This window comes from Portunus trituberculatus, chromosome 19, assembly GCF_017591435.1.
Source record: "Portunus trituberculatus isolate SZX2019 chromosome 19, ASM1759143v1, whole genome shotgun sequence".
Classification (NCBI taxonomy): Eukaryota; Metazoa; Arthropoda; class Malacostraca; order Decapoda; family Portunidae; genus Portunus; species Portunus trituberculatus.
Genome location: NC_059273.1, coordinates 4,357,501 through 4,382,500, shown reverse-complemented (window position 1 = coordinate 4,382,500; position 25,000 = coordinate 4,357,501). Strand labels below are relative to the sequence as shown.

General features: G+C 47.7%; 6 protein-coding genes across 6 annotated transcripts; all 6 read left to right on the top strand.

Annotated features, from left to right (window-relative positions):
• The first annotated feature begins 1,670 nt into the window (after window positions 1-1,670).
• On the top strand, window positions 1,671-2,404 carry LOC123506268. Its single transcript, XM_045258209.1, has 2 exons — window positions 1,671-1,877; window positions 1,984-2,404. The coding sequence occupies exons 1-2, from the start codon at window positions 1,686-1,688 to the stop codon at window positions 2,191-2,193; spliced, it is 402 nt and encodes a 133-aa protein (XP_045114144.1). The 5' UTR covers window positions 1,671-1,685; the 3' UTR covers window positions 2,194-2,404.
• Window positions 2,405-5,226: 2,822 nt separating this feature from the next.
• LOC123506270 (cuticle protein CP575-like) lies at window positions 5,227-5,879 on the top strand. Its single transcript, XM_045258211.1, has 2 exons — window positions 5,227-5,358; window positions 5,467-5,879. Exons 1-2 carry the CDS (start codon window positions 5,347-5,349, stop codon window positions 5,689-5,691), a joined length of 237 nt encoding a protein of 78 aa, XP_045114146.1. The 5' UTR covers window positions 5,227-5,346; the 3' UTR covers window positions 5,692-5,879.
• Window positions 5,880-7,182: 1,303 nt separating this feature from the next.
• LOC123506271 (cuticle protein CP575-like) lies at window positions 7,183-7,803 on the top strand. The gene is made up of 2 exons (XM_045258212.1): window positions 7,183-7,282; window positions 7,391-7,803. The coding sequence occupies exons 1-2, from the start codon at window positions 7,271-7,273 to the stop codon at window positions 7,613-7,615; spliced, it is 237 nt and encodes a 78-aa protein (XP_045114147.1). The 5' UTR covers window positions 7,183-7,270; the 3' UTR covers window positions 7,616-7,803.
• Window positions 7,804-9,000: 1,197 nt separating this feature from the next.
• On the top strand, window positions 9,001-9,624 carry LOC123506269 (cuticle protein CP575-like). The gene is made up of 2 exons (XM_045258210.1): window positions 9,001-9,157; window positions 9,266-9,624. Exons 1-2 carry the CDS (start codon window positions 9,146-9,148, stop codon window positions 9,488-9,490), a joined length of 237 nt encoding a protein of 78 aa, XP_045114145.1. The 5' UTR covers window positions 9,001-9,145; the 3' UTR covers window positions 9,491-9,624.
• A 6,561-nt stretch (window positions 9,625-16,185) lies between these two features.
• Window positions 16,186-20,245, top strand: LOC123506002. The gene is made up of 3 exons (XM_045257811.1): window positions 16,186-16,324; window positions 16,787-16,887; window positions 19,887-20,245. Exons 1-3 carry the CDS (start codon window positions 16,186-16,188, stop codon window positions 20,109-20,111), a joined length of 465 nt encoding a protein of 154 aa, XP_045113746.1. The 3' UTR covers window positions 20,112-20,245.
• A 3,890-nt stretch (window positions 20,246-24,135) lies between these two features.
• LOC123506311 (cuticle protein CP575-like) lies at window positions 24,136-24,787 on the top strand. Its single transcript, XM_045258276.1, has 2 exons — window positions 24,136-24,280; window positions 24,386-24,787. The coding sequence occupies exons 1-2, from the start codon at window positions 24,269-24,271 to the stop codon at window positions 24,608-24,610; spliced, it is 237 nt and encodes a 78-aa protein (XP_045114211.1). The 5' UTR covers window positions 24,136-24,268; the 3' UTR covers window positions 24,611-24,787.
• Window positions 24,788-25,000: the final 213 nt, after the last annotated feature.

The window sequence follows — 25,000 nt, the reverse complement described above, 5'->3', positions numbered from 1 at the left end:
CCTAATTGTTCTGAATTTCCTTCTGTCTACTTTTTCTATTTTCTTCTTTTTCTTATTTTTTTTATCCTCCTTATCTTTTATCAATTTCTCGTTTGTATTCTCATTATCCTTCTACTCCATGTCGTCCTCCTTCTTTACCTACTACTACTACTACTACTACTACTACTACTACTACTACTACTACTACTACTATTACTACCATTATTGTAACCATGTTTTCCCTAGTTCCTCTCCTCTTTCTTATCGTAAATTCTCCTATTATTTATCGATCTTTATCATTATTACTATTTTTTACTCATCTTCTACCTCCTTCTCCTCCTCTTTATCTTCCCCATCGTGTTCATCTCTCTCTCTCTCTCTCTCTCTCTCTCTCTCTTGGCGTGCGCAGGAAATGCAAACCACCAGGGATCAGTGGCCATTATTTATAAGAGTTCCTATACCAGCGTACTGTGTCCTATTGATGCCAATTATGAAAAAAAAGTATTTACGTAGCATTGCTGAAAGTATCTTTGTTGCCAGGAATGTGTTCAACAGTATACATTCTAGGCAGCCTCCAGCTTATCCTGGCGTGACCACGGTACGCCATCATTAACACCAATTAAGAGGTTTATAGGAATGTCTTATACTGACGCGGAGCAGTGAGCTCAGAGGGTGTCATGTGCATTATGTAAGAGTTGTCAGTGTATCATGTGGTGGGAGACGCCCTACGAACAGTAACGAAGAACAACCATCAACAAAGCCTCGCCCTGCAGGTGAAGGTTGCAATGACCGTGACGCCCAACCTGTTCTCAATACTGTCACGGTTCTCAAAGGACGTCTGGTAAACACGGACTACAAGTCGCTGTGAGGAAAGCTGCAACAGGGAGGAGCGTGGCCACTTACAAGTCTGTCCCTGTAGTGTGTCTTGCCGCAACGGACAAATGCGTCTCAGCTGTGCCTGGGCCATACAGCGGGGCCCCCTTACTCCTGTTGACCATGTGCAGGGTAAGCAGTAGCCTCGCCTCGTGATCGCTGCAGGGTGGGGGATCATGAAGTGGGGAGAGGGAAGAGGGAGAGGTGCAGCGTGGGGACAGATGCAACAATGATACACACGTGTTTTGAAGACGTTTTATTATTTTTCGCAGGTTCTTATTGACACGGTTTGATTTGGGAAAATAGAACCCGATGAAGAGAGACAGGAAAAAGATGAAAATGGGGGAAAAGTTCATGATCAGAGAGTAGTCCTCGGCTGGGCTTCAGATGTCGATGAGCGTCGGCCAGCCTCAGCACACGTCGTCATCGTCACCGTCTAGAGAACGCGGAAGCCATTGTGGTCAGCGACGTACTTGACCTCATACCAGTTGCCGTGGGCGTCCTTTGCCTCGTACTCGCCGTGCACGGCGGAGCCGGGCACGCCGTACTGCTCGTGGCTCACGTCATCAGTTTCGAAGTCCAGGACCTCATTGGGACGGGCGGCGACGAAACCCAGGAACAGCACCACGGCCAGCAGGATGACGCTCTGTAAGACGGCACAGTTAGTGGCTGCCCACCCTTCCTTCTCCTCACCAGACACTGTATCGGCCACCAGCACCAGCACCAGCACTCACCAGGACCTTCATGTTGGTGTGTGTGTGTCAGATGCAGGACAACGTCTGATGCCTCCGTGAGTCCCGGCCTGGCTTATATAGCGGCCTGAACAGTGGTGCATGTGGCGGGCCTTGTGTAGGCCGCTGTGGCCTCGGGCACGCTCTGTGGGTGCCGCTGATCTTGTTGTCCCGTTTTCTGTTCACCTCCCGGCACAGCACCAAGTGCCAGGCGGGCCGCTATATAACACACGCTGGTTCAAGCTGGAGCATCAGACGTTGTCCTGCATCTCGCACACCAACATGAAGGTCCTGGTGAGTTGTGGTGGTGGCTGGCACAGTGAATGGGAGGAGAAGGGGAGGAAGGAGGGGTGAGGAGGAACAGGAGGAATGGGCAGCCACTAACCGTGGTGTCTTTCAGAGCGTCATCCTGCTGGCTGTGGTGCTGTTCCTGGGTATGGTCGCCGCCCGTCCCAATGACATCCTCAACGTGGACATTCCGAATCTGAGCCACGAGCAGGAAGGCATACCCGGCCAGGCCGTGCATGGCGAGTACGAGGCGCTGGACGCCTTCGGGAACTGGTACAAGGTGGAGTACGTTGCTGACGAGAAAGGATTCCGCATCGTGTAGTTGGTGACGACAGTGACGTCTGCTGAGGCTCCGCCGACAACAACACCTAACATTTCATCATTGCTCACCTTCTGCTGGTGACGCCGCCGCGCCGCTCAGCCTCATTCAGGGCGCGGTTAGCGTCACCTTCTACGTTGTAACTTTCCCTCTCTTCTTTGTCAGACTCAGACTCATGAATGTTTTTTTTCCATCAATAAAACCATCTCAAGTTTCCTGTGGTGTTCAATGCCCCAAGTTTCATAAATGCTACTGGCCAGATTATATGAGGGACCGTTATACTTTGGCCAGCCTGGCTTCACTAGCCAGTGCTCGCCCTTACACTAGACCATAATAAAATAAAGGAACCTCCAAGAAGCCATCAGACCAACATGTGGCACTTCCTCTATGAACAATGCCATCCATTTCCACTTACCATCCCCTTCCATAAGTCTGTCTAACCTTTGACATTCCCTAATCTCTCACCACTAATAACAACTGCGTCTTCTCCATTCACATGCACTTAAAACGAGTTCCTTCGTATTTCTTTTGTTATTTACTTTTTTGAAGCTTTAACACGTTACTTCTTGCTCTACCTTGATAGCAGACCCTGATTGTTATGTACGTTAGCCTTGTTGTATCCCCAATGTAGTACCATACTCCTATCCGGCCACTTCTCAACTTATGCCTCTGTAGTGAATGTATATTCAAAATGTTACGTCTCCTTCCCTAAGGAATGCTCTTCATCCTCTGTATCCTTATAGTCATTCTTCTTTGTACTGACTTTAATAGACTTATATTCTCCCAGTAATATGAGGACCAAACCGGACAACATAAAGTAGATGAGATCTGATCATCGCTACATTTAACTTTAGTATAACTTCAGAACTTTTACTTAGAAAACTTAAAAAAGTAATTCTACTACCTGGTTTGCTTTGTTTCTGACCTTTAAACATAGTTATCTTTGACGTATGTTAGAGCTAACTATAAGTCGTTAATGCTTTTCTTTCTATGAATTCCCCTGAGTCTCTTATTGTGTACATGCTGTGTGGGATTCTTCAACGTACGCTAAGCATTTTACATTTGTTAATATCAAACTCCAAAAATATAGAGGCAAAACGAATGTAGTAACCATCTTTAACAAAAAGAGGTGAAACCTTAGAGTTGAGCATAGACCTGTGATCCTAATTCCAGTTGTAGGCAGAATAATGGAATCAGTAATTGCGAAGCGACATTAACAAGCATTGGACAACCAAGATGTGATGAATCAGTCACACCATGGCTTCAAGAAGGGGAAGGCTTGTCTTACTAGACGCTGATAATCGAGATACATTATAGACCATTTATTACGAGATACATTATATAGCCATTTATAATTCGGCACTGTGTACTGGGTAGCCACTAACTGTGCCGTCTTACAGAGCGTCATCGTGCTGGCCACGGTGCTGTTCATGGGAGCGTTCGCCGCCCCTCCCACTGCTCCCAAGAATGTCGTTATCGACGTGGACAAGAACACAATGAGTCACGAGCAGTACGGAGAGCCAGGCACAGCTGTGCACGGCAGGTACAAGGTTGAGAAACCCAACGGCGAATGGTACACCGTCGAGTACAGGGCTGACCACACTGGCTTCCACGTCCTCAACTAAGCACTGACGACAGCGACATCTGCTGAGGAAAGGCCGACACAGACAGTGACTGTGGCACCAACCTTACGTCACCTTTCCAGGGCGCAATTGGAGACACCTTCTGCATCACGACCTTTCCTTCTCTCCTTTGACAGTTCCATGAACTCCATAAATCACCCTCTTTCCTAAATAAACCTATCTCAAGTTTCCTTCCGTGTTTCAATCGGCATGTGTGACAAGGGGTGGTGGTCAGTCTGAGTAAAAGGCGGCAAGACGGTCATGTGTCCTAAGATAGCACTGGTGCCACGCGAAGATCCTACTGCTGCTGCTGCTGGTCCCACAATGAGACCATGCTAATGCTGGTACTGCTGCTGTTTTAGTGTCTTTATTTGCATTAAGAAAAGATAAGAGGATGGAAGCATATCAAATGTGGTGATGACGACGCTCCTGAAAATAACTTAAATAGAAAGAATATCATAATATTATGAAGTGCTAAGAACAATGGTTAGTGAAAAACCAATAGTGAAGAAACGAAGAAGTCAGATGAGACTTGTAGGACATGCGATGAGAGAAGGAAAGATAGAGCATCTATGTATAACAGGAAGAATCCCAGGTAGTAGAGCAAGATTGAGGTTTACTCGTGTATTACTCGTATAGTGGTGGACAGAACAGAGGTGAGAGGAAGAAATTCTTGTTCAGTGAGGCAGTAGGGCAGGAGGGCAGAATGAATAACACCAGGCCCAGGGCGGCAGGCGACAACCACTCCAGTGCATACAATAATGCCCAACAAAGAGAGCGGACAATGCCTCACACTGACAGGCTTCTCATCAGGCCATACACTGGCAACACGGAGGAGGAGGAGGAGGAGGAGGAGGAGGAGGAGGAGGAGCCTGAAAAAATATGAATATCCTGCAGAACTCGACTCGCGTCACCGATGAAGCGCTCATGACGGGCCACCGTAGCTCTGAATGGCACCAATTTGCCTTATTCAAGTTTATTCATCTATTTCACCTTATCAGTATAAAAAATAGTCACTATTTTATTACTTTTCTTATAATCATTATCATTTTGTTACTGCTGTTGTTGTTAATGTTGTTCATGTTGTTACTGTTGTTGCTGTTGCTATAGTCATCACTGTTACTGCAGTTGTTATTGTTATGTTCTTTTCATGGTGTTGTTACTGTTGTTACTGTTGTTGTTGCTCTTTTCGCTGTTGCTGGTGGTGCTTCTGTTGTTCTGTGTGGTTTTATTGTAACTGTTGTTCTTACGAGTCGTGGTGATAAGGTGGCAGAATACGCGTGCTCCACTGAAGGGTTACGTGCGTCACTAGATGTCGGTCAGCCTTCAGTGTTTACCCGCTAGACGAGTAGCTACGCCCACTACTACGTATATTTCTGACCTTAGCACTTTCACCCTAGCCTGTGGTGTGTCCATTTCTTGTTCTGATGGTAGACTCCTACCCAAGGCAAACTGCGCCCTGCTCGTGCGGCTATTTAAGCCACGCCGGGACTCACGGTGGCATCAGACGTTGTCCTGCTTCTGTAACACCAATATGAGGATCCTGGTGAGTGGTGGTGGTGGTGGTGGTGGTGGTGGTGCCTGATGCAGTGTCTGGTGAGGAGGAGGATAAGGAAGTGAGGACTGGGTAGCCACTAACTGTATCATCTTACAGAGCGTCATCCTGCTGGCCATGGTGCTGTTCATGGGAGCGTTCGCCGCCCCTCCCACTGCTCCCAAGAATGTGGTCATCGACCTGGATAAGAACACAATGAGTCACGAGCAGTACGGAGAGCCAGGCACAGCTGTGCACGGCAGGTACAAGGTTGAGAAACCCAACGGCGAATGGTACACCGTCGAGTACAGGGCTGACCACACCGGCTTCCACGTCCTCAACTAAGCACTGACGACAGCGACATCTGCTGAGGAAAGGCCGACACAGACAGTGACTGTGGCACCAACCTTACGTCACCTTTCCAGGGCGCAATTGGAGACACCTTCTGCATCACGACCTTTCCTTCTCTCCTTTGACAGTTCCATGAACTCCATAAATCACCCTCTTTCCTAAATAAACCTATCTCAAGTTTCCTTCCGTGTTTCAATCGGCATGTGTGACAAGGGTGGTGGTCAGTCTGAGTAAAAGGCGGCAAGACGGTCATGTGTCCTAAGATAGCACTGGTGCCACGCGAAGATCCTACTGCTGCTGCTGCTGGTCCCACAATGAGACCATGCTAATGCTGGTACTGCTGCTGTTTTAGTGTCTTTATTTGCATTAAGAAAAGATAAGAGGATGGAAGCATATCAAATGTGGTGATGACGACGCTCCTGAAAATAACTTAAATAGAAAGAATATCATAATATTATGAAGTGCTAAGAACAATGGTTAGTGAAAAAAAACCAATAGTGAAGAAACGAAGAAGTCAGATGAGACTTGTAGGACATGCGATGAGAGAAGGAAAGATAGAGCATCTATGTATAACAGGAAGAATCCCAGGTAGTAGAGCAAGATTGAGGTTTACTCGTGTATTACTCGTATAGTGGTGGACAGAACAGAGGTGAGAGGAAGAAATTCTTGTTCAGTGAGGCAGTAGGGCAGGAGGGCAGAATGAATAACACCAGGCCCAGGGCGGCAGGCGACAACCACTCCAGTGCATACAATAATGCCCAACAAAGAGAGCGGACAATGCCTCACACTGACAGGCTTCTCATCAGGCCATACACTGGCAACACGGAGGAGGAGGAGGAGGAGGAGGAGGAGGAGGAGGAGGAGGAGGAGGAGGAGGAGGAGGAGGAGGAGGAGGAGGAGGAGGAGGAGGAGCCTGAAAAAATATGAATATCCTGCAGAACTCGACTCGCGTCACCGATGAAGCGCTCATGACGGGCCACCGTAGCTCTGAATGGCACCAATTTGCCTTATTCAAGTTTATTCATCTATTTCACCTTATCAGTATAAAAAATAGTCACTATTTTATTACTTTTCTTATAATCATTATCATTTTGTTACTGCTGTTGTTGTTAATGTTGTTCATGTTGTTACTGTTGTTGCTGTTGCTATAGTCATCACTGTTACTGCAGTTGTTATTGTTATGTTCTTTTCATGGTGTTGTTACTGTTGTTACTGTTGTTGTTGCTCTTTTCGCTGTTGCTGGTGGTGCTTCTGTTGTTCTGTGTGGTTTTATTGTAACTGTTGTTCTTACGAGTCGTGGTGATAAGGTGGCAGAATACGCGTGCTCCACTGAAGGGTTACGTGCGTCACTAGATGTCGGTCAGCCTTCAGTGTTTACCCGCTAGACGAGTAGCTACGCCCACTACTACGTATATTTCTGACCTTAGCACTTTTCACCTAGCCTGTGGTGTGTCCATTTCTTGTTCTGATGGTAGACTCACCCAAGGCAAACTGCGCCCTGCTCGTGCGGCTATTTAAGCCACGCCGGGACTCACGGTGGCATCAGACGTTGTCCTGCTTCTGTAACACCAATATGAGGATCCTGGTGAGTGGTGGTGGTGGTGGTGGTGGTGGTGGTGCCTGATGCAGTGTCTGGTGAGGAGGAGGATAAGGAAGTGAGGACTGGGTAGCCACTAACTGTATCATCTTACAGAGCGTCATCCTGCTGGCCATGGTGCTGTTCATGGGAGCGTTCGCCGCCCCTCCCACTGCTCCCAAGAATGTGGTCATCGACCTGGATAAGAACACAATGAGTCACGAGCAGTACGGAGAGCCAGGCACAGCTGTGCACGGCAGGTACAAGGTTGAGAAACCCAACGGCGAATGGTACACCGTCGAGTACAGGGCTGACCACACCGGCTTCCACGTCCTCAACTAAGCACTGACGACAGCGACATCTGCTGAGGAAAGGCCGACACAGACAGTGACTGTGGCACCAACCTTACGTCACCTTTCCAGGGCGCAATTGGAGACACCTTCTGCATCACGACCTTTCCTTCTCTCCTTTGACAGTTCCATGAACTCCATAAATCACCCTCTTTCCTAAATAAACCTATCTCAAGTTTCCTTCCGTGTTTCAATCGGCATGTGTGACAAGGGTGGTGGTCAGTCTGAGTAAAAGGCGGCAAGACGGTCATGTGTCCTAAGATAGCACTGGTGCCACGCGAAGATCCTACTGCTGCTGCTGCTGGTCCCACAATGAGACCATGCTAATGCTGGTACTGCTGCTGTTTTAGTGTCTTTATTTGCATTAAGAAAAGATAAGAGGATGGAAGCATATCAAATGTGGTGATGACGACGCTCCTGAAAATAACTTAAATAGAAAGAATATCATAATATTATGAAGTGCTAAGAACAATGGTTAGTGAAAAACCAATAGTGAAGAAACGAAGAAGTCAGATGAGACTTGTAGGACATGCGATGAGAGAAGGAAAGATAGAGCATCTATGTATAACAGGAAGAATCCCAGGTAGTAGAGCAAGATTGAGGTTTACTCGTGTATTACTCGTATAGTGGTGGACAGAACAGAGGTGAGAGGAAGAAATTCTTGTTCAGTGAGGCAGTAGGGCAGGAGGGCAGAATGAATAACACCAGGCCCAGGGCGGCAGGCGACAACCACTCCAGTGCATACAATAATGCCCAACAAAGAGAGCGGACAATGCCTCACACTGACAGGCTTCTCATCAGGCCATACACTGGCAACACGGAGGAGGAGGAGGAGGAGGAGGAGGAGGAGGAGGAGGAGCCTGAAAAAATATGAATATCCTGCAGAACTCGACTCGCGTCACCGATGAAGCGCTCATGACGGGCCACCGTAGCTCTGAATGGCACCAATTTGCCTTATTCAAGTTTATTCATCTATTTCACCTTATCAGTATAAAAAATAGTCACTATTTTATTACTTTTCTTATAATCATTATCATTTTGTTACTGCTGTTGTTGTTAATGTTGTTCATGTTGTTACTGTTGTTGCTGTTGCTATAGTCATCACTGTTACTGCAGTTGTTATTGTTATGTTCTTTTCATGGTGTTGTTACTGTTGTTACTGTTGTTGTTGCTCTTTTCGCTGTTGCTGGTGGTGCTTCTGTTGTTCTGTGTGGTTTTATTGTAACTGTTGTTCTTACGAGTCGTGGTGATAAGGTGGCAGAATACGCGTGCTCCACTGAAGGGTTACGTGCGTCACTAGATGTCGGTCAGCCTTCAGTGTTTACCCGCTAGACGAGTAGCTACGCCCACTACTACGTATATTTCTGACCTTAGCACTTTTCACCTAGCCTGTGGTGTGTCCATTTCTTGTTCTGATGGTAGACTCCTACCCAAGGCAAACTGCGCCCTGCTCGTGCGGCTATTTAAGCCACGCTGGGACTCACGGTGGCATCAGTCGTTGTCCTGCTTCTGTAACACCAATATGAGGATCCTGGTGAGTGGTGGTGGTGGTGGTGGTGGTGGTGGTGCCTGATGCAGTGTCTGGTGAGGAGGAGGATAAGGAAGTGAGGACTGGGTAGCCACTAACTGTATCATCTTACAGAGCGTCATCCTGCTGGCCATGGTGCTGTTCATGGGAGCGTTCGCCGCCCCTCCCACTGCTCCCAAGAATGTGGTCATCGACCTGGATAAGAACACAATGAGTCACGAGCAGTACGGAGAGCCAGGCACAGCTGTGCACGGCAGGTACAAGGTTGAGAAACCCAACGGCGAATGGTACACCGTCGAGTACAGGGCTGACCATACCGGCTTCCACGTCCTCAACTAGGCACTGACGACAGCGACACCTGCCGAGGCCCGGCCGACGCAGACACTCTGCATCATGACCTCTCTATCTCTTCATTTTTAGTTCCATGAACTCCATGAATCACTCTTTTCCTAAATAAATCCATCTTAAGTTTTCTTTCGTGTTTCAATCCGCAAGTCTGACAAGGGACGGTGGTCAGTCTGAGCAAAAGACGGCAGGAAGGTCACGTCCTCTACGGTGCATGGCACTGCTACCACACGAATGCCCTGATACTCCTCCTCCTGCTGCTGGTGCTGCATTAATGTCATGTACTGTACATGTAGTACACACCTAGTATGTGTGCTCACTGAGGCAAGCGGTTAGGATGAATAATGCCAGTCTCAGGGCGGCGGGCGACAACCAATCCTGCTCTGGTGCTCAGAACACTACCATATATATATATATATATATATATATATATATATATATATATATATATATATATATATATATATATATATATATATATATATATATATATATATATATATATATATATATATATATATATATATATATATATATATATATATATATACACTAAAGATGAAGTAAGAGCGCGTACTGCCTTGCGCTGCCTGATTTCCGATAAGACCACACACTGGCCACAGGAGGAGGAGGAGGAGGAGGAGGAGGAGGAGGAGGAGGAGGAGGAGGAGGAGGAGGAGGAAGGAGACAAAAGACCGGTAACAACAGGAGGAAAAGGAGGGAGATAAAAAGGACAGTAACAACAGGAGAAAGAGAATGAAATGAAAAGAATAACAAAAGGAGGAGAAGAAAGGAGGATACAAAAGGAACAGTAACAACAACTACGCCTTTGCAAAGCAGCTATTGTTGAGAAAAGGAAGTTAATAGGATTCACGTGGGGTGTTCCTTGACCACTCGGAGACAGCCTTCAAAATTATGAATTTCCTGCAGAACTCGACTCTGAATGGTGCCAGTTTGCCTTAGTCCAGTTTGTTATCTACTTCACCTTATCAATATATAAACTAGTCGCTATTTTACCTATTTCGTTATTGTCGTTGTTGTTCCTCCTGGGGTTGTTATTGCTGTTGATGTTGTTGGTGTTACTGTTGTTATTATTGTTGTCACTGCTCTTGTTATTGTTGTTTTTATCGTTAGTGTTAATGCTTTTGTTACTGTTCTTACTGCTGTCGTTGTTGTTATTGTTACTGTTGTTGTTGTTGGTGGTGGTGGTGGCGCAGACCGCAGTGTGCACACCATGTCGCGCTACATACGTCCCTGGTGGCCTGGTCTGCCTTCACGCCGGGGCCTTGTTCAGCTCAGGGGATTTTGTTGTGTGCATGTTTGTGACCCGGCACCAGTGACCTCGAGCACTACTGCTAATGCTGCTACTGTTGTTGTTGTTGTTGTTGTTGTTGTTGTTGTCATGTGTATGTGTATGACGGCAGATTACAATTACTATTAACCTGTTGTTACTCAGCACACACAAAAACAACAGATTATGGGCAGTCGCAAAAACCATTAGGCCTACACGTGGCAGCCCGTTTGAAATATGTCTACTTATTTCCCCACAGATTTTTCTAAACTTATTTTGGAAGTACTTAATGACTCAACGCTGAATCCATTCCATTCACCTACTACCTAATGGTTTTTTTTGTTTTGTTCTGATGACTAAGACAAACACACACACACACACACACACACACACACACACACACACACACACACACACACACACACACACACACACACACACATTAGAAGCACAAGATCGCATAGTAAGAAACTGAGGAAGGGAAGATGTCTGAGAGATGTTAAAAAATATAGTTCCCCGCAAAGATGTGTGGAGACTTGGAGCAGTTTGAGTGAGGAAGTGGTGTCAGCAACGAGTGTGCATAGTTTTAAAGAAAAATTGGATAAGTGTAGATATGGAGAACATAAAGCATAAAGCCCAGGCCCTATAAAACAACAACTAGGTAAATACACACACACACACACACACACACACACACACACACACACACACACACACACACACACACACCGCGTAGTGTAATGGTTAGCACGCTCGACTCACAATCGAGAGGTACGGGTTCGAGTCCCGGTAAGCGGCGAGGCAAATGGGCATGCTTCTTAATTTGTGGCCCCTGTTCATCTAGCAGTAAATAGGTACGGGATGTAACTCGAGGGGTTGTGGCCTCGCTTTCCCGGTGTGTGGAGTGTGTTGTGGTCTCAGTCCTACCCGAAGATCGGTCTATGAGCTCTGAGCTCGCTCCGTAATGGGGAAGACTGGCTGGGTGACCAGCAGACGACCGAGGTGAATTACACACACACACACACACACACACACACACACACACACACACACACACACACACACACACACACACACACACACACACTCCAATTTAGAACCTTAACTACACAACACCTATATAGTGTAGTGGTTAGCACGCTCGACTCACAATCGAGAGGGTCCGGGAGGAGAATGACTATAAGGATACAGAGGATGAAGAGCATTCCTTAGGGAAGGAGACGTAACATTTTGAATATACATTCACTACAGAGGCATAAGTTGAGAAGTGGCCGGATAGGAGTATGGTACTACATTGGGGATACAACAAGGCTAACGTACATAACAATCAGGGTCTGCTATCAAGGTAGAGCAAGAAGTAACGTGTTAAAGCTTCAAAAAAGTAAATAACAAAAGAAATACGAAGGAACTCGTTTTTAAGTGCATGTGAATGGAGAAGACGCAGTTGTTATTAGTGGTGAGAGATTAGGGAATGTCAAAGGTTAGACAGACTTATGGAAGGGGATGGTAAGTGGAAATGGATGGCATTGTTCATAGAGGAAGTGCCACATGTTGGTCTGATGGCTTCTTGGAGGTTCCTTTATTTTATTATGGTCTAGTGTAAGGGCGAGCACTGGCTAGTGAAGCCAGGCTGGCCAAAGTATAACGGTCCCTCATATAATCTGGCCAGTAGCATTTATGAAACTTGGGGCATTGAACACGACAGGAAACTTGAGATGGTTTTATTGATGGAAAAAAACATTCATGAGTCTGAGTCTGACAGAGAAGAGAGGGAAAGTTACAACGTAGAAGGTGACGCTAACCGCGCCCTGAATGAGGCTGAGCGGCGCGGCGGCGTCACCAGCAGAAGGTGAGCAGTGATGAAATGTTAGGTGTTGTGGTCGGCGGAGCCTCAGCAGACGTCACTGTCGTCACCAACTACACGATGCGGAATCCTTTCTCGTCAGCAACGTACTCCACCTTGTACCAGTTCCCGAAGGCGTCCAGCGCCTCGTACTCGCCATGCACGGCCTGGCCGGGTATGCCTTCCTGCTCGTGGCTCAGATTCGGAATGTCCACGTTGAGGATGTCATTGGGACGGGCGGCGACCATACCCAGGAACAGCACCACAGCCAGCAGGATGACGCTCTGAAAGACACCACAGTTAGTGGCTGCCCATTCCTCCTGCTCCTCCTCACCCCCCCTTCCTCCCCTTCTCCTCCCATTCACTGTGCCAGCCACCACCACAACTCACCAGGACCTTCATGTTGGTGTGCGAGATGCAGGACAACGTCTGATGCTCCAGCTTGAACCAGCGTGTGTTATATAGCGGCCCGCCTGGCACTTGGTGCTGTGCCGGGAGGTGAACAGAAAACGGGACAACAAGATCAGCGGCACCCACAGAGCGTGCCCAAGGCCACAGCACCTCAGAGGCGGCCTACCCAAGGCCCACCACATGCACCACTGTTCAGGCCGCTATATAAGCCAGGCCGGGACTCATGGAGGCATCAGACGTTGTCCTGCATCTGACACACACACACCAACATGAAGGTCCTGGTGAGTGTTGGTGCTGGTGCTGGTGGCCGATACAGTGTCTGGTGAGGAGAAGGAAGGGTGGGCAGCCACTAACTGTGCCGTCTTACAGAGCGTCATCCTGCTGGCCGTGGTGCTGTTCTTGGGTTTCGTCGCCGCCCGTCCCAATGAGGTCCTGGACTTCGAAACTGATGACGTGAGCCACGAGCAGTACGGCGTCCCAGGCTCCGCCGTGCACGGCGAGTACGAGGCAAAGGACGCCCACGGCAACTGGTATGAGGTCAAGTACGTCGCTGACCACAATGGCTTCCGCGTTCTCTAGACGGTGACGATGACGACGTGTGCTGAGGCTGGCCGACGCTCATCTACATCTGAAGCCCAGCCGAGGACTACTCTCTGATCATGAACTTTTCCCCCATTTTCATCTTTTTCCTGTCTCTCTTCATCGGGTTCTATTTTCCCAAATCAAACCGTGTCAATAAGAACCTGCGAAAAATAATAAAACGTCTTCAAAACACGTGTGTATCATTGTTGCATCTGTCCCCACGCTGCACCTCTCCCTCGTCCCTCTCCCCACTTCATGATCCCCCACCCTGCAGCGATCACGAGGCGAGGCTACTGCTTACCCTGCACATGGTCAACAGGAGTAAGGGGGGCCCCGCTGTATGGCCCAGGCACAGCTGAGACGCATTTGTCCGTTGCGGCAAGACACACTACAGGGACAGACTTGTAAGTGGCCACGCTCCTCCCTGTTGCAGCTTTCCTCACAGCGACTTGTAGTCCGTGTTTACCAGACGTCCTTTGAGAACCGTGACAGTATTGAGATCAGGTTGGGCGTCACGGTCATTGCAACCTTCACCTGCAGGGCGAGGCTTTGTTGATGGTTGTTCTTCGTTACTGTTCGTAGGGCGTCTCCCACCACATGATACACTGACGACTCTTACATAATGCACATGACACCCTCTGAGCTCACTGCTCCGCGTCAGTACAAGACATTCCTATAAACCTCTTAATTGGTGTTAATGATGGTGTACCGTGGTCACGCCAGGATAAGCTGGAGGCTGCCTAGAATGTATACTGTTGAACACATTCCTGGCAACAAAGATACTTTCAGCAATGCTACGTAAATACTTTTTTTTCATAATTGGCATCAATAGGACACAGTACGCTGGTATAGGAACTTTTATAAATAATGGCCACTGATCCCTGGTGGTTTGCATTTCCTGCGCACGCCAAAAAAGAGAGAGAGAGAGAGTGTGTGTAAAACAAACTATTAAAGGATAAGAGTGTTAATCAAATACATTAGGGGGATGAGATAAGGAAGATTAAAAGTAAGAGCAAATAAGAGGAGGAAAAATAATGACAACATGTCAGATATGTACATGGCAGGTATTCACCATTCACCTCGTTGTTCGTTGTGTTCTGCAGGTACTGTGTGTCACATACCAGAGGATGCGTGGCATATACACGTGTCGTACGGGCACCGGCACATGGTGTTGAAGGAGGCGTGGCCTATTTCCTCGCAAGCACCTCGTATGCCCTGCGTGAATTGGCTGCTTCGCACGTACATACATACGTGTACGTACGTACACCCTACATGCTTCTGGCAGCGCAAGCACCTGGTAGATCGCCCAGTGACACGTTTTTTGGTGTTGGGAGTAAATAATGGTCACTCATCTCCACGTATGGGCAAGATTCTACGTACCGGAGGATACGTGCCTCACATACGTGAATGTGTGACAGTAGCAATACTGTTCGTGACTATAACGTATAATGCCTAGACATAAGTCGTACTAACCTTATGACATCGTTATGCTGACCGCAGAGCCACCACGCACGTCGCCACAACACATGCACGTATCTTGTGCATCACCTCGTGTATTTCCACGTATGGACGAAAAAACACGTATGTGAGCTTGTATGCGTCTGATCGGTGAATGTGTGACCCAGGCTTAAGACAAGTTGACAACATACTATTTTTTTGTCCAAATAATTACACACGAGACTGTAACCATTATTTACATACCTCTTAATCTACAAACATAGATTTTATCATTAATATCATAATTTTCAGATATGCGAATTTTCTACTGTTCACCTATAAGATGAATAGCAGAAAATTCCACCTCAGTTTTTCCATATTGTATGATATTTTTCCCATAAATTTTCATTTCAACGTAAATTAAATTGGTGGGCAGGAAGTAATCTTCTGCTTTATTGACTTGTCTTTGCCCTATCTTAATTACGAGTAGTAGTTCACAAACAGCGTTCCAAAGACATATGTCTTGCTGTTTAGCTTTTTTTTTTCTATCCCTTCGTATTTCTCCTGGTATTACTTTATACCAGCTGTAGGAGCAGCAGAAACAGAGGTAAGGCCTCGTCGTAGCAGCAGGAGCATAAGCAGCAGCAGTAGCAGCAGCAGCATCGCTTTTGCGTAGAATTAGTGCCACCTAAGGACAAGTGACCTTCCTGCTGCCTCTTACTCAGACTGACCACCGCCCCTCATCAAACTTGCGGATTGAAACACTGAAGAAAACTTGAGATAGTTTTATTTAGGAGAGAGAGTGATTCATGGAATTCATGGAGATGTCGAAGGAGAGAAGGAAAGGTCGTGATGTAGAAAGTGGCTCCAACCCCGCCCTTGAAAGATAAACAGAGATTGGTGCCGTCGTTACTGTTTGCGGCAGGTGTCGCTGTCGTCAGTGCCTAGTTGAGGACATGGAAGCCGGTGTGGTCAGCCCTGTACTCGACGGTGTACCATTCGCCGTTGGATTTCTCAACCTTGTACTTGCCGTGCACAGCTGTGCCTGGCTCTCCGTACTGCTCGTAACTCTGTGTTCTTGTGGGAGGGGCGGCAAACGCTCCCATGAACAGCACCACGGCCAGCATGATGACTCTCAGTGGCTGCCCAATACTCTCCACCTCTAGTTCCTCACCAGACACTATCAGGCACCACCACCACCACCACCACCAGCTTCACTCAGCAGGATCCTCATATTGGTATGACAGACAAAAAGCAGGACAACGTCTGATGCCACCGTGAGTCCCTGGATGGCTTAAAGTTAACTACATGTCACCATGATACCCAGATTCTAGGTGGAGGTGAAATTGCCCTACACCAAAGATGCGCTTGGGTGTTGATATGAGCCCTAATATGGGTACCACTGTAAATAAAATTGCCTACGCCGCTAGGGGGTGGAAGCTATAGACAGCGCTTCCTATATTCTTCAAGTAGAACTACAAGCCCTAGAGGCCATAAAAAATAAATAAATAAATAAACGCGTACCGCAGGTTGGGAACACTACTAGAGCGTTACGTGCGTCCCTATGTGCCAGTCAGCCTTTACAACGCGGCCTTATTCAATGATCAGTGGTTCAATGATGGACAAGCAGCAACACTCACTAATACGTATATTCCGGAGCTCAACACTTTTCACCTTGCCAATGGAGTGTACATTTCTTGTCCTGATTAGCGGACTCCTGCCCAAGGCAAGCTGGAAACACTGCTGGTCGTGTGGCTATTTAAGCCACGCTGGGACTCACGGTGTCATCAGACGTTGTCCTGCTTCTACACCAATATGAGGATCCTGGTGAGTGGTGGTGGTGGCGATAGTTGTGATCATGGTAGTGGCGGTGGTGTTGGCTGATACAGTGTCTGGTGAGGAGGAGGAAGAGAAATGGGTAGCTACTAACTGTGCCGTCTTACAGAGCGTCATCCTGCTGGCCGTGGTGCTGTTCATGGGAGCGTTCGCCGCCCCTCCCACTGCTCCCAAGAATGTCGTTATCGACGTGGACAAGAACACAATGAGTCACGAGCAGTACGGAGAGCCAGGCACAGCTGTGCACGGCAGGTACAAGGTTGAGAAACCCAACGGCGAATGGTACACCGTCGAGTACAGGGCTGACCACACCGGCTTCCACGTCCTCAACTAAGCACTGACGACAGCGACATCTGCTGAGGAAAGGCCGACACAGACAGTGACTGTGGCACCAACCTTACGTCACCTTTCCAGGGCGCAGTTGGAGACACCTTCTGCATCACGACCTTTCCTTCTCTCCTTTGACAGTTCCATGAACTCCATAAATCACCCTCTTTCCTAAATAAACCTATCTCAAGTTTCCTTCCGTGTTTCAATCGGCATGTGTGACAAGGGGTGGTGATCAGTCTGAGTAAAAGGCGGCAAGACAGTCATGTGTCCTAAGATAGCACTGGTGCCACGCGAAGATCCTACTGCTGCTGGTGATGTTCATGCTGCCACGAAGAAGCCCTTCTGCTGCTGCTGCTGGTGCCACGAGATCACGTTGTTCCTTCTGTTTTATTGTCTTTATTTGCATAAAGAAAAGGTAAAAGGATGGAAGCATCTGAAATGTGGTGGTAAGGACGGCTCCTGAAAATATCTTGACAGAAGGAGTATTAAATTGAATGGTGAGAAAAATTAATAGTGAAAGAGAACTAATAGTGAAGATACGAGGAGGTCAGATGAGACTTATGGGACATTTGAGAAGAGGAAAGATAGAGTACCTAAACCTAAGCCTAACAGGAAGAATCCCAGGTAGCAGAGCAAGAGGCAGACAAAGGAAGAAGTACATGCATGGAATAGGAAGAACAGGAGGTAGAAGCAGAGCCGTATGTACATTGCAAATGGGCCGTCGTGGTACAGTGGAACCATGCGTGCTTTGGGGTTCGAGGGATCTCCAAGCGCACGGGTTCGAATCCTGTCCACGGTCCGAGTGTAGGTTGGGTTTCCTCACTCGGGGCAACGGTTTCCTAGCGGGTGGGCTTTCAGATAGGAGGTACCCTAAACAGTATCCCCTTTAGCCCATAAATTCAAGTGAAAAGTCCACATGGTATAAAAAAAAAAAAAAATGACAACAGATTAAGGGATGTGGCAACAGATGGTAGACAACGTCTGCAAAGAACACAGCAATTCTGTAAGGTAAGGTCATGTACTGTGCTTTCTTTTTTTCTTTTTTATGTGAGAGGGGGAAGCGGGCCAAGGACAACAGAAAGCGAAAAAAAAAAAGGCGCACTTAGAATTCGAGTCCCCCGTGTAGATCCGAGAATTCGCCAAAAGAAAGGGAGAAATGTCTTGAAACCTCTCTCTTGAATAAGGTCAAGTCATAGGAAGATGAAAAATACAAAAGCAGTTAGGAAGTTCCAGAGTTTACCAGAAAAAGGTAAGAATGATTGAGAGTATTAGCTAACAATTGCATTAGAGATGTGGACAGAATAGGGGTGAGAGAGAGATAGAAGAAAGTCTTACGCAGCGAGGCCGTTGATATATGCTCACTGAGGCAGTAGGACAAGAGGGTAGGATGAACAGCACCACTCCTGCAGTGGTGCTAAGGAATAGCAACATACAATGCCCAACAAAATGAAGAGCGGGCACTGCCTCACGCTAACAATTTTCTGATTAGACCACACACTGGCAACACAAAGAGGAGAGGAGGAGGATATAAAAAAGAATAGTAGCAACAACTAGGCCTTTGTAGAGTTCATGGTATCCTTTTGAACTCTCCCAAGCAGCTATTGTTGAGAAAAGGAAGTTAATACGATTCACGTGGGGTGTTCCTTGGCCACTAGGGGACAACCTCCAAAATTAACAATTTCCTCCAGAACTCAACCCGCGTCACTGACATCATCAGGACCTACCTCTCATGAAGGGCCACCGCAGCTCTGAATGGTACCAGTTTGCCTTAGTCAAGTTTGTTATCTACTTCACCTTATCAATATGTATATAAACTAGTCATTAAAATCATTATAATTTTGTCACTATCGTTGTTGTTGAGCTTGTCGTTGTTATTGTGCATGATGCAGTTGTTGTTGATCTTGTCGTTGTTGTTGCTGTTGTTGTTGTTGTTGTTGTTGTTGTTGTTGTTGTTGTTGTTGTTGTTGTTGTTGTTGTTGCTGCTGCTGCTGCTGCTGCTGCTGCTGCTGCTGCTGCTGCTGATGTTGCTGCTGCTGCTAATGTTATTTCTGTTGTTAGTGCTGTTCCTTCTTTTACTGTTGTTGTTGCCGTTGTTGTTATTACTCTTGCTGCTGGTGCTGTTGTTATTGTTGTTGTTACTGTTATTTTTGTTTGTGTTGTTACTCCTGTTGCTGTTGTTGTTACTGTTGTTGTTGCTCTTTTCGCTGCTGCTGGTGGTGCTTCTGTTGTTCTGTGTGGTTTTATTGTAACTGTTGTTCTTACGAGTCGTGGTGATAATGTGGCAGAATACGCGTGCTCCACTGAAGGGTTACGTGCGTCACTAGATGTCGGTCAGCCTTCAGTGTTTACCCGCTAGACGAGTAGCTACGCCCACTACTACGTATATTTCTGACCTTAGCACTTTTCACCTAGCCTGTGGTGTGTCCATTTCTTGTTCTGATGGTAGACTCCTACCCAAGGCAAACTGCGCCCTGCTCGTGCGGCTATTTAAGCCACGCTGGGACTCACGGTGGCATCAGTCGTTGTCCTGCTTCTGTAACACCAATATGAGGATCCTGGTGAGTGGTGGTGGTGGTGGTGGTGGTGCCTGATGCAGTGTCTGGTGAGGAGGAGGATAAGGAAGTGAGGACTGGGTAGCCACTAACTGTGTCATCTTACAGAGCGTCATCCTGCTGGCCATGGTGCTGTTCATGGGAGCGTTCGCCGCCCCTCCCACTGCTCCCAAGAATGTGGTCATCGACCTGGATAAGAACACAATGAGTCACGAGCAGTACGGAGAGCCAGGCAAAGCTGTGTATGGCATGTACAGAGCTGAGAAACCCAACGGCGAATGGTACACAGTCGAGTACAGGGCTGACGCTACCGGCTTCCACGTCCTCAACTAGGCACTGACGACAGCGACACCTGCCGAGGCCCGGCCGACGCAGACACTCTGCATCATGACCTCTCTATCTCTTCATTTTTAGTTCCATGAACTCCATGAATCACTCTTTTCCTAAATAAATCCATCTTAAGTTTTCTTTCGTGTTTCAATCCGCAAGTCTGACAAGGGACGGTGGTCAGTCTGAGCAAGAGACGGCAGAAAAGTCTTGAGGTGACACTGCTGCTGCGCGAATGCCCTCATGCTCTTCATGCTGCTGCTGGTTTGTGCCATAACGTGACCATGCTGCTGCTGCTGCTATTAGTGTCTTTATTTGCATTAATGTCATGTACTGTGCATGTACTCGTAGTACACACCTAGTATGTGTGCTCACTGACGCAGGACGGGAGCCTTGCGCTGCCTGACTTCCAATCCAACCACACACACTGGCCACAGGAGGAGGAGGAGGAGGAGGAGGAGGAGGAGGAGGAGGAGGAGGAGGAGGAGGAGGAAGAGGAGGAGGAGGAGGAGGAGGAGGAGGAGTAGGTGGAGGTGGCGGTGGAGGTGGAGGAGGAGGGGGAGGAGGAGGAGGAGATAAAACGATAACAAAAGGAGGAGGAAGATGAGGGAGATAAAAAGAACAATAACAGGAGGAGGAGGAGGAGGAGGAGGAGGAGGAGGAGGAGGAGGAGGAGGAGGAGGAGGAGGAGATAAAAAGAACAGTAACAACAGGAGGAGGAGGAGGAGGAAGAGGAGGAGATAAATAGAACAATAAGAACAGGAGGAGGAGGAGGAGGAGGAGGAGGAGGAGGAGGAGGAGGAGGAGGAGGAGGAGGAGGAGGAGGAAGAGGAGAAAGAGGAGGAGGAGGAGGAGGAGGAGGAGGAGGAGGAGGAGGAGGAGGAGGAGGAGGAGGAGGAGGAGGAGGAGGAGGAGGAGATAAAAAGAACAATAACAACAGGAGGAGGAGGAGGAGGAGGAGGAGGAGATAAAAAGAACAGTAACAACAGGAGGAGGAGGAGGAGGAAGAGGAGGAGATAAATAGAACAATAACAACAGGAGGAGAGGAGGAGGAGGAGGAAGAGAACAAGAACAGTAACAGGAGGAGGAGGAGGAGGAGGAGGAGGAGGAGGAGGAATAGGAAGGAATAAGAACAGGAGGAGGAGGAGGAGGGAGGAATAGAACAATAAGAACAGGAGGAGGAGGAGGAGGAGGAGGAGGAGGAGGAGGAAGGAGGAGGAGGAGGAGGAGGAGGAGGAGTAGGAGGAGATAAAAAGAACAATAACAACAGGAGGAGGAGGAGGAGGAGGAGGAGGAGGAGGAGGAGGAGGAGGAGGAACAATAAGGAGGAGGAGGAGGAGGAGTAGGAGATAAAAAGAACAACAACAACAGTAACAACAGGAGGAGGAGGAGGAGATAAATAGAACAGTAACAACAGGAGGAGGAGGAGGAAGAGATAAAAAGAACAGTAACAGGAGGAGGAGAAGGAGGAGGAGGAGGAGGAGGAGGAGGAGGAGGAGGAGGAGGAGGAGGAGGAGGAGATAAAAAGAAGAGTAACAACAACTACGCCTTTGCGAGGCAGCTATTGTTAAGAAAACAAGTTAATGAGGTTCACGTGGGGTGTTCCTTGGCCACTCGGGGACAGCCTGAAAAATCATGAATTTCCTGCAAGACTCGACCCACGTCACTGACACCATGAGGACCTAGCGCTCATGACGGGCCGCGGCAGCTTGTGAATGGTGCCAGTTTGCTTTAGTCCAGTTTGTTATCTGCTTCACCTTATCAATATATAAACTAGTCACTATTTCATCGATTTTATGATTGTCGTTGTTGTTCCTCCCTGGGCTGTTATTGCTGTTGACGTTGCCTGCGTTACTGTTGTTATTATTGTCACTGCTTCTAATTGCTATTATTGTTGTTTTTATCGTTAGTGTTGTTGTTTTTGATACTGTTGTTACTGCTGTCGTTGTTGTTATTGTTACTGTTGTTGTTGTTGTTGTTGTTGTTGTTGTTGGTGGTGGTGGTGGCGCAGATCGCAGTGTGCACACCATGCTCCCGTTCCGTTCGTCCCTGGTGGCCTGGTCTGCCTTCACGCCGCGGCCTTGTTCAACTCGGGGGATTTTGTTGTGTGAATGTTTATGTGTCCCGGCACCAGTGACCTCGAGCCCACGATGAAGGCAAGTAATGCTGCACCACTACTGCTGTTGTTGTTGTTGTTGTTGTTGTTGTTGTTGTTGTTGTTGTCCTGTGTATGTGATTGGCGGCATACTACAATTAGTATTAACCTGTTGTTACTCAGCACGCACAAAAACATGAGAAAGTATGGGAAGTCGCAAAAAACATCAGGCCTACACGTGGCAGTCCCTGTTTGAAATATGCCTACTTATTTTTCCCATATATTTGTGCAATCTTCTTTTAAAAGTGATTAATGACTCAACACTGAGCCCATTCCATTCATCTACTATACACACACACACACACACACACACACACACACACACACACACACACACACACACACACAATATATATACAGACAGTTCACCATTGACCTCATCATACATTGTAATATTGAATACATTTAACTTTTTAACCAAATACAAACTGAAATCTGGAATCAAACCTAAGAATCACAACAGATGATAATAAATAAGAAAAAGAACATTATGAATAAAAAAAAAACACTATTAAGTCATGTAAATAAAAAAAAAACACGAACACAAAATATCCGTTCGTACAACAAAAAGGGAGACAGACAGACAGACAGACAGACAGACAAACAGATAGGTCAAATCAAAATCAAAGAAGGCCGTGATCATCATCAGGACAATAAGTAGCACGAACTACGTACTTATACTTTCAATATTATGAGTACATTTGCACTTTGTACGTACACTGACATAAGCAGGCTGATAACTTCATAAACCACCACTTCATGCGTGATCCTCAGAGGAAATAAATCTTTTCTATCCCGGAAATTGTGTCGTGTATGTGCTGTGTGAATGCATGAACGGTGTTGTCTCTGTACTTCACCGCCACCCCCAACACACACCGGCCCCCCAACAAACACCTCCTCCTCTAACGGGAGGTGTCTGCCTGTCCACCGGTGGGCACTGGCGCCATATGCGGGACCGTGTGAATACAAAACGGAGTTTTTTTTTTTTTTTATAGTTTACTGCACTGTCCAGATACAGTCTGCAGAGAAAGACTTGCACTGATCTGTCTGTATGCCACACACAAACACATACCCATCCACACACACTCATCTACCCACACACACACACACACACACACACACACACACACACACACACACACACGGCCCGGTAGCTCAGTGGTTAGAGCGCTGGCTTCACAAGCCAGATGACCGGGGTTCGATTCCCCGGCCGGGTGGAGATATTTGGGTGTGTCTCCTTTCACGTGTAGCCCCTGTTCACCTAGCAGTGAGTAGGTACGGGATGTAAATCGAGGAGTTGTGACCTTGTTGTCCCGGTGTGTGGTGTGTGCCTGGTCTCAGGCCTATCCGAAGATCGGAAATAATGAACTCTGAGCTCGTTCCGTAGGGTAACGTCTGGCTGTCTCGTCAGAGACTGCAGCAGATCAAACAGTGAATTACACACACACACACACACACACACACACACACACACACACACACACACACACACACCTGATAGCTCAGTGGTTAGAGCGCTGGCTTCACAAGCCAGAGGACCGGGCTTCGATTCCCCGGCCGCGTGGATATATTTGGGTGTGTCTCCTTTCACGTGTAGCCCCTGTTCACCTAGCAGTGAGTAGGTACGGGATGTAAATCGAGGAGTTGTGACCTTGTTGTCCCGGTGTGTGGTGTGTGCCTGGTCTCAGGCCTATCCGAAGATCGGAAATAATGAGCTCTGAGCTCGTTCCGTAGGGTAACGTCTGGCTGTCTCGTCAGAGACTGCAGCAGATCAAACAGTGAAACACACACACACACACACACACACACACACACACACACACACACACACACACACACACACACATGGGTCAAGTGCCCTGCACTTCTCGGGTGGCGTGCACATTTTTTGCTGATTAGCGGACACCTGCCCAAGGCGAGCCGCGAAACACCGCTACTCGTGCGGCTATTTAAGCCACGCCGGGACTCATGGTGGCATCAGACGTTGTCCTGCTTCTGTCACACCAATATGAGGATCCTGGTGAGTGGTGGCGATGGTGGTATCTGATACAGTGTCTGGTAAGGAGGAGGAGGAGGAGGAAGAGGAGGAGAGTAATGGGTAGCCACTAACTGTGTCATCTTACAGAGCGTCATCCTGCTGGCCGTGGTGCTGTTCATGGGAGCGTTCGCCGCCCCTCCCACTGCTCCCAAGAATGTGGTCATCGACCTGGATAAGGACACAATGAGTCACGAGCAGTACGGAGAGCCAGGCAAAGCTGTGTATGGCATGTACAGAGCTGAGAAACCCAACGGCGAATGGTACACCGTCGAGTACAGGGCTGACCACACCGGCTTCCACGTCCTCAACTAGGCGCTGACGACAGCGACACCTGACAACGCAAAAACTGACGGCGGCACCTACATCGGGTCACCTTTCTACGGCACGGTTGGAGCCACTTTCTACATCACGACCTCTCCTTCTCTCCTTTGACATCTCCATGAATTCCATGAATCACTCTCTCTCCTAAATAAAACTATCTCAAGTTTTCTTCAGTGTTTCAATCCGCAAGTTTGATGAGGGGCGGTGGTCAGTCTGAGTAAGAGGCAGCAGGAAGGTCACTTGTCCTTAGGTGGCACTGATGCTACGCAAAGTCCCTGCTGCTGCTGCTACTGTTGTTACTGCTACTGCTACTGCTGGTGCTCCTGCTGCTACGACAAGGTCCCGCTGCGGTTGCTGGTGGTAATGGTGGTGGTATGAGGT

Coding starts and splice junctions, on each gene's coding strand:
- LOC123506268 (XM_045258209.1), top strand. CDS start 1,686: ATGTGGCGGGCCTTGTGTAGGCCGCTGTGGCCTCGGGCACGCTCTGTG. Junction 1,878..1,983: donor ACACCAACATGAAGGTCCTG/GTGAGTTGTGGT, acceptor GGTGTCTTTCAG/AGCGTCATCCTGCTGGCTGT.
- LOC123506002 (XM_045257811.1), top strand. CDS start 16,186: ATGATGACTCTCAGTGGCTGCCCAATACTCTCCACCTCTAGTTCCTCA. Junction 16,325..16,786: donor CAGACAAAAAGCAGGACAAC/GTCTGATGCCAC, acceptor CTCCTGCCCAAG/GCAAGCTGGAAACACTGCTG. Junction 16,888..19,886: donor ACACCAATATGAGGATCCTG/GTGAGTGGTGGT, acceptor GTCATCTTACAG/AGCGTCATCCTGCTGGCCAT.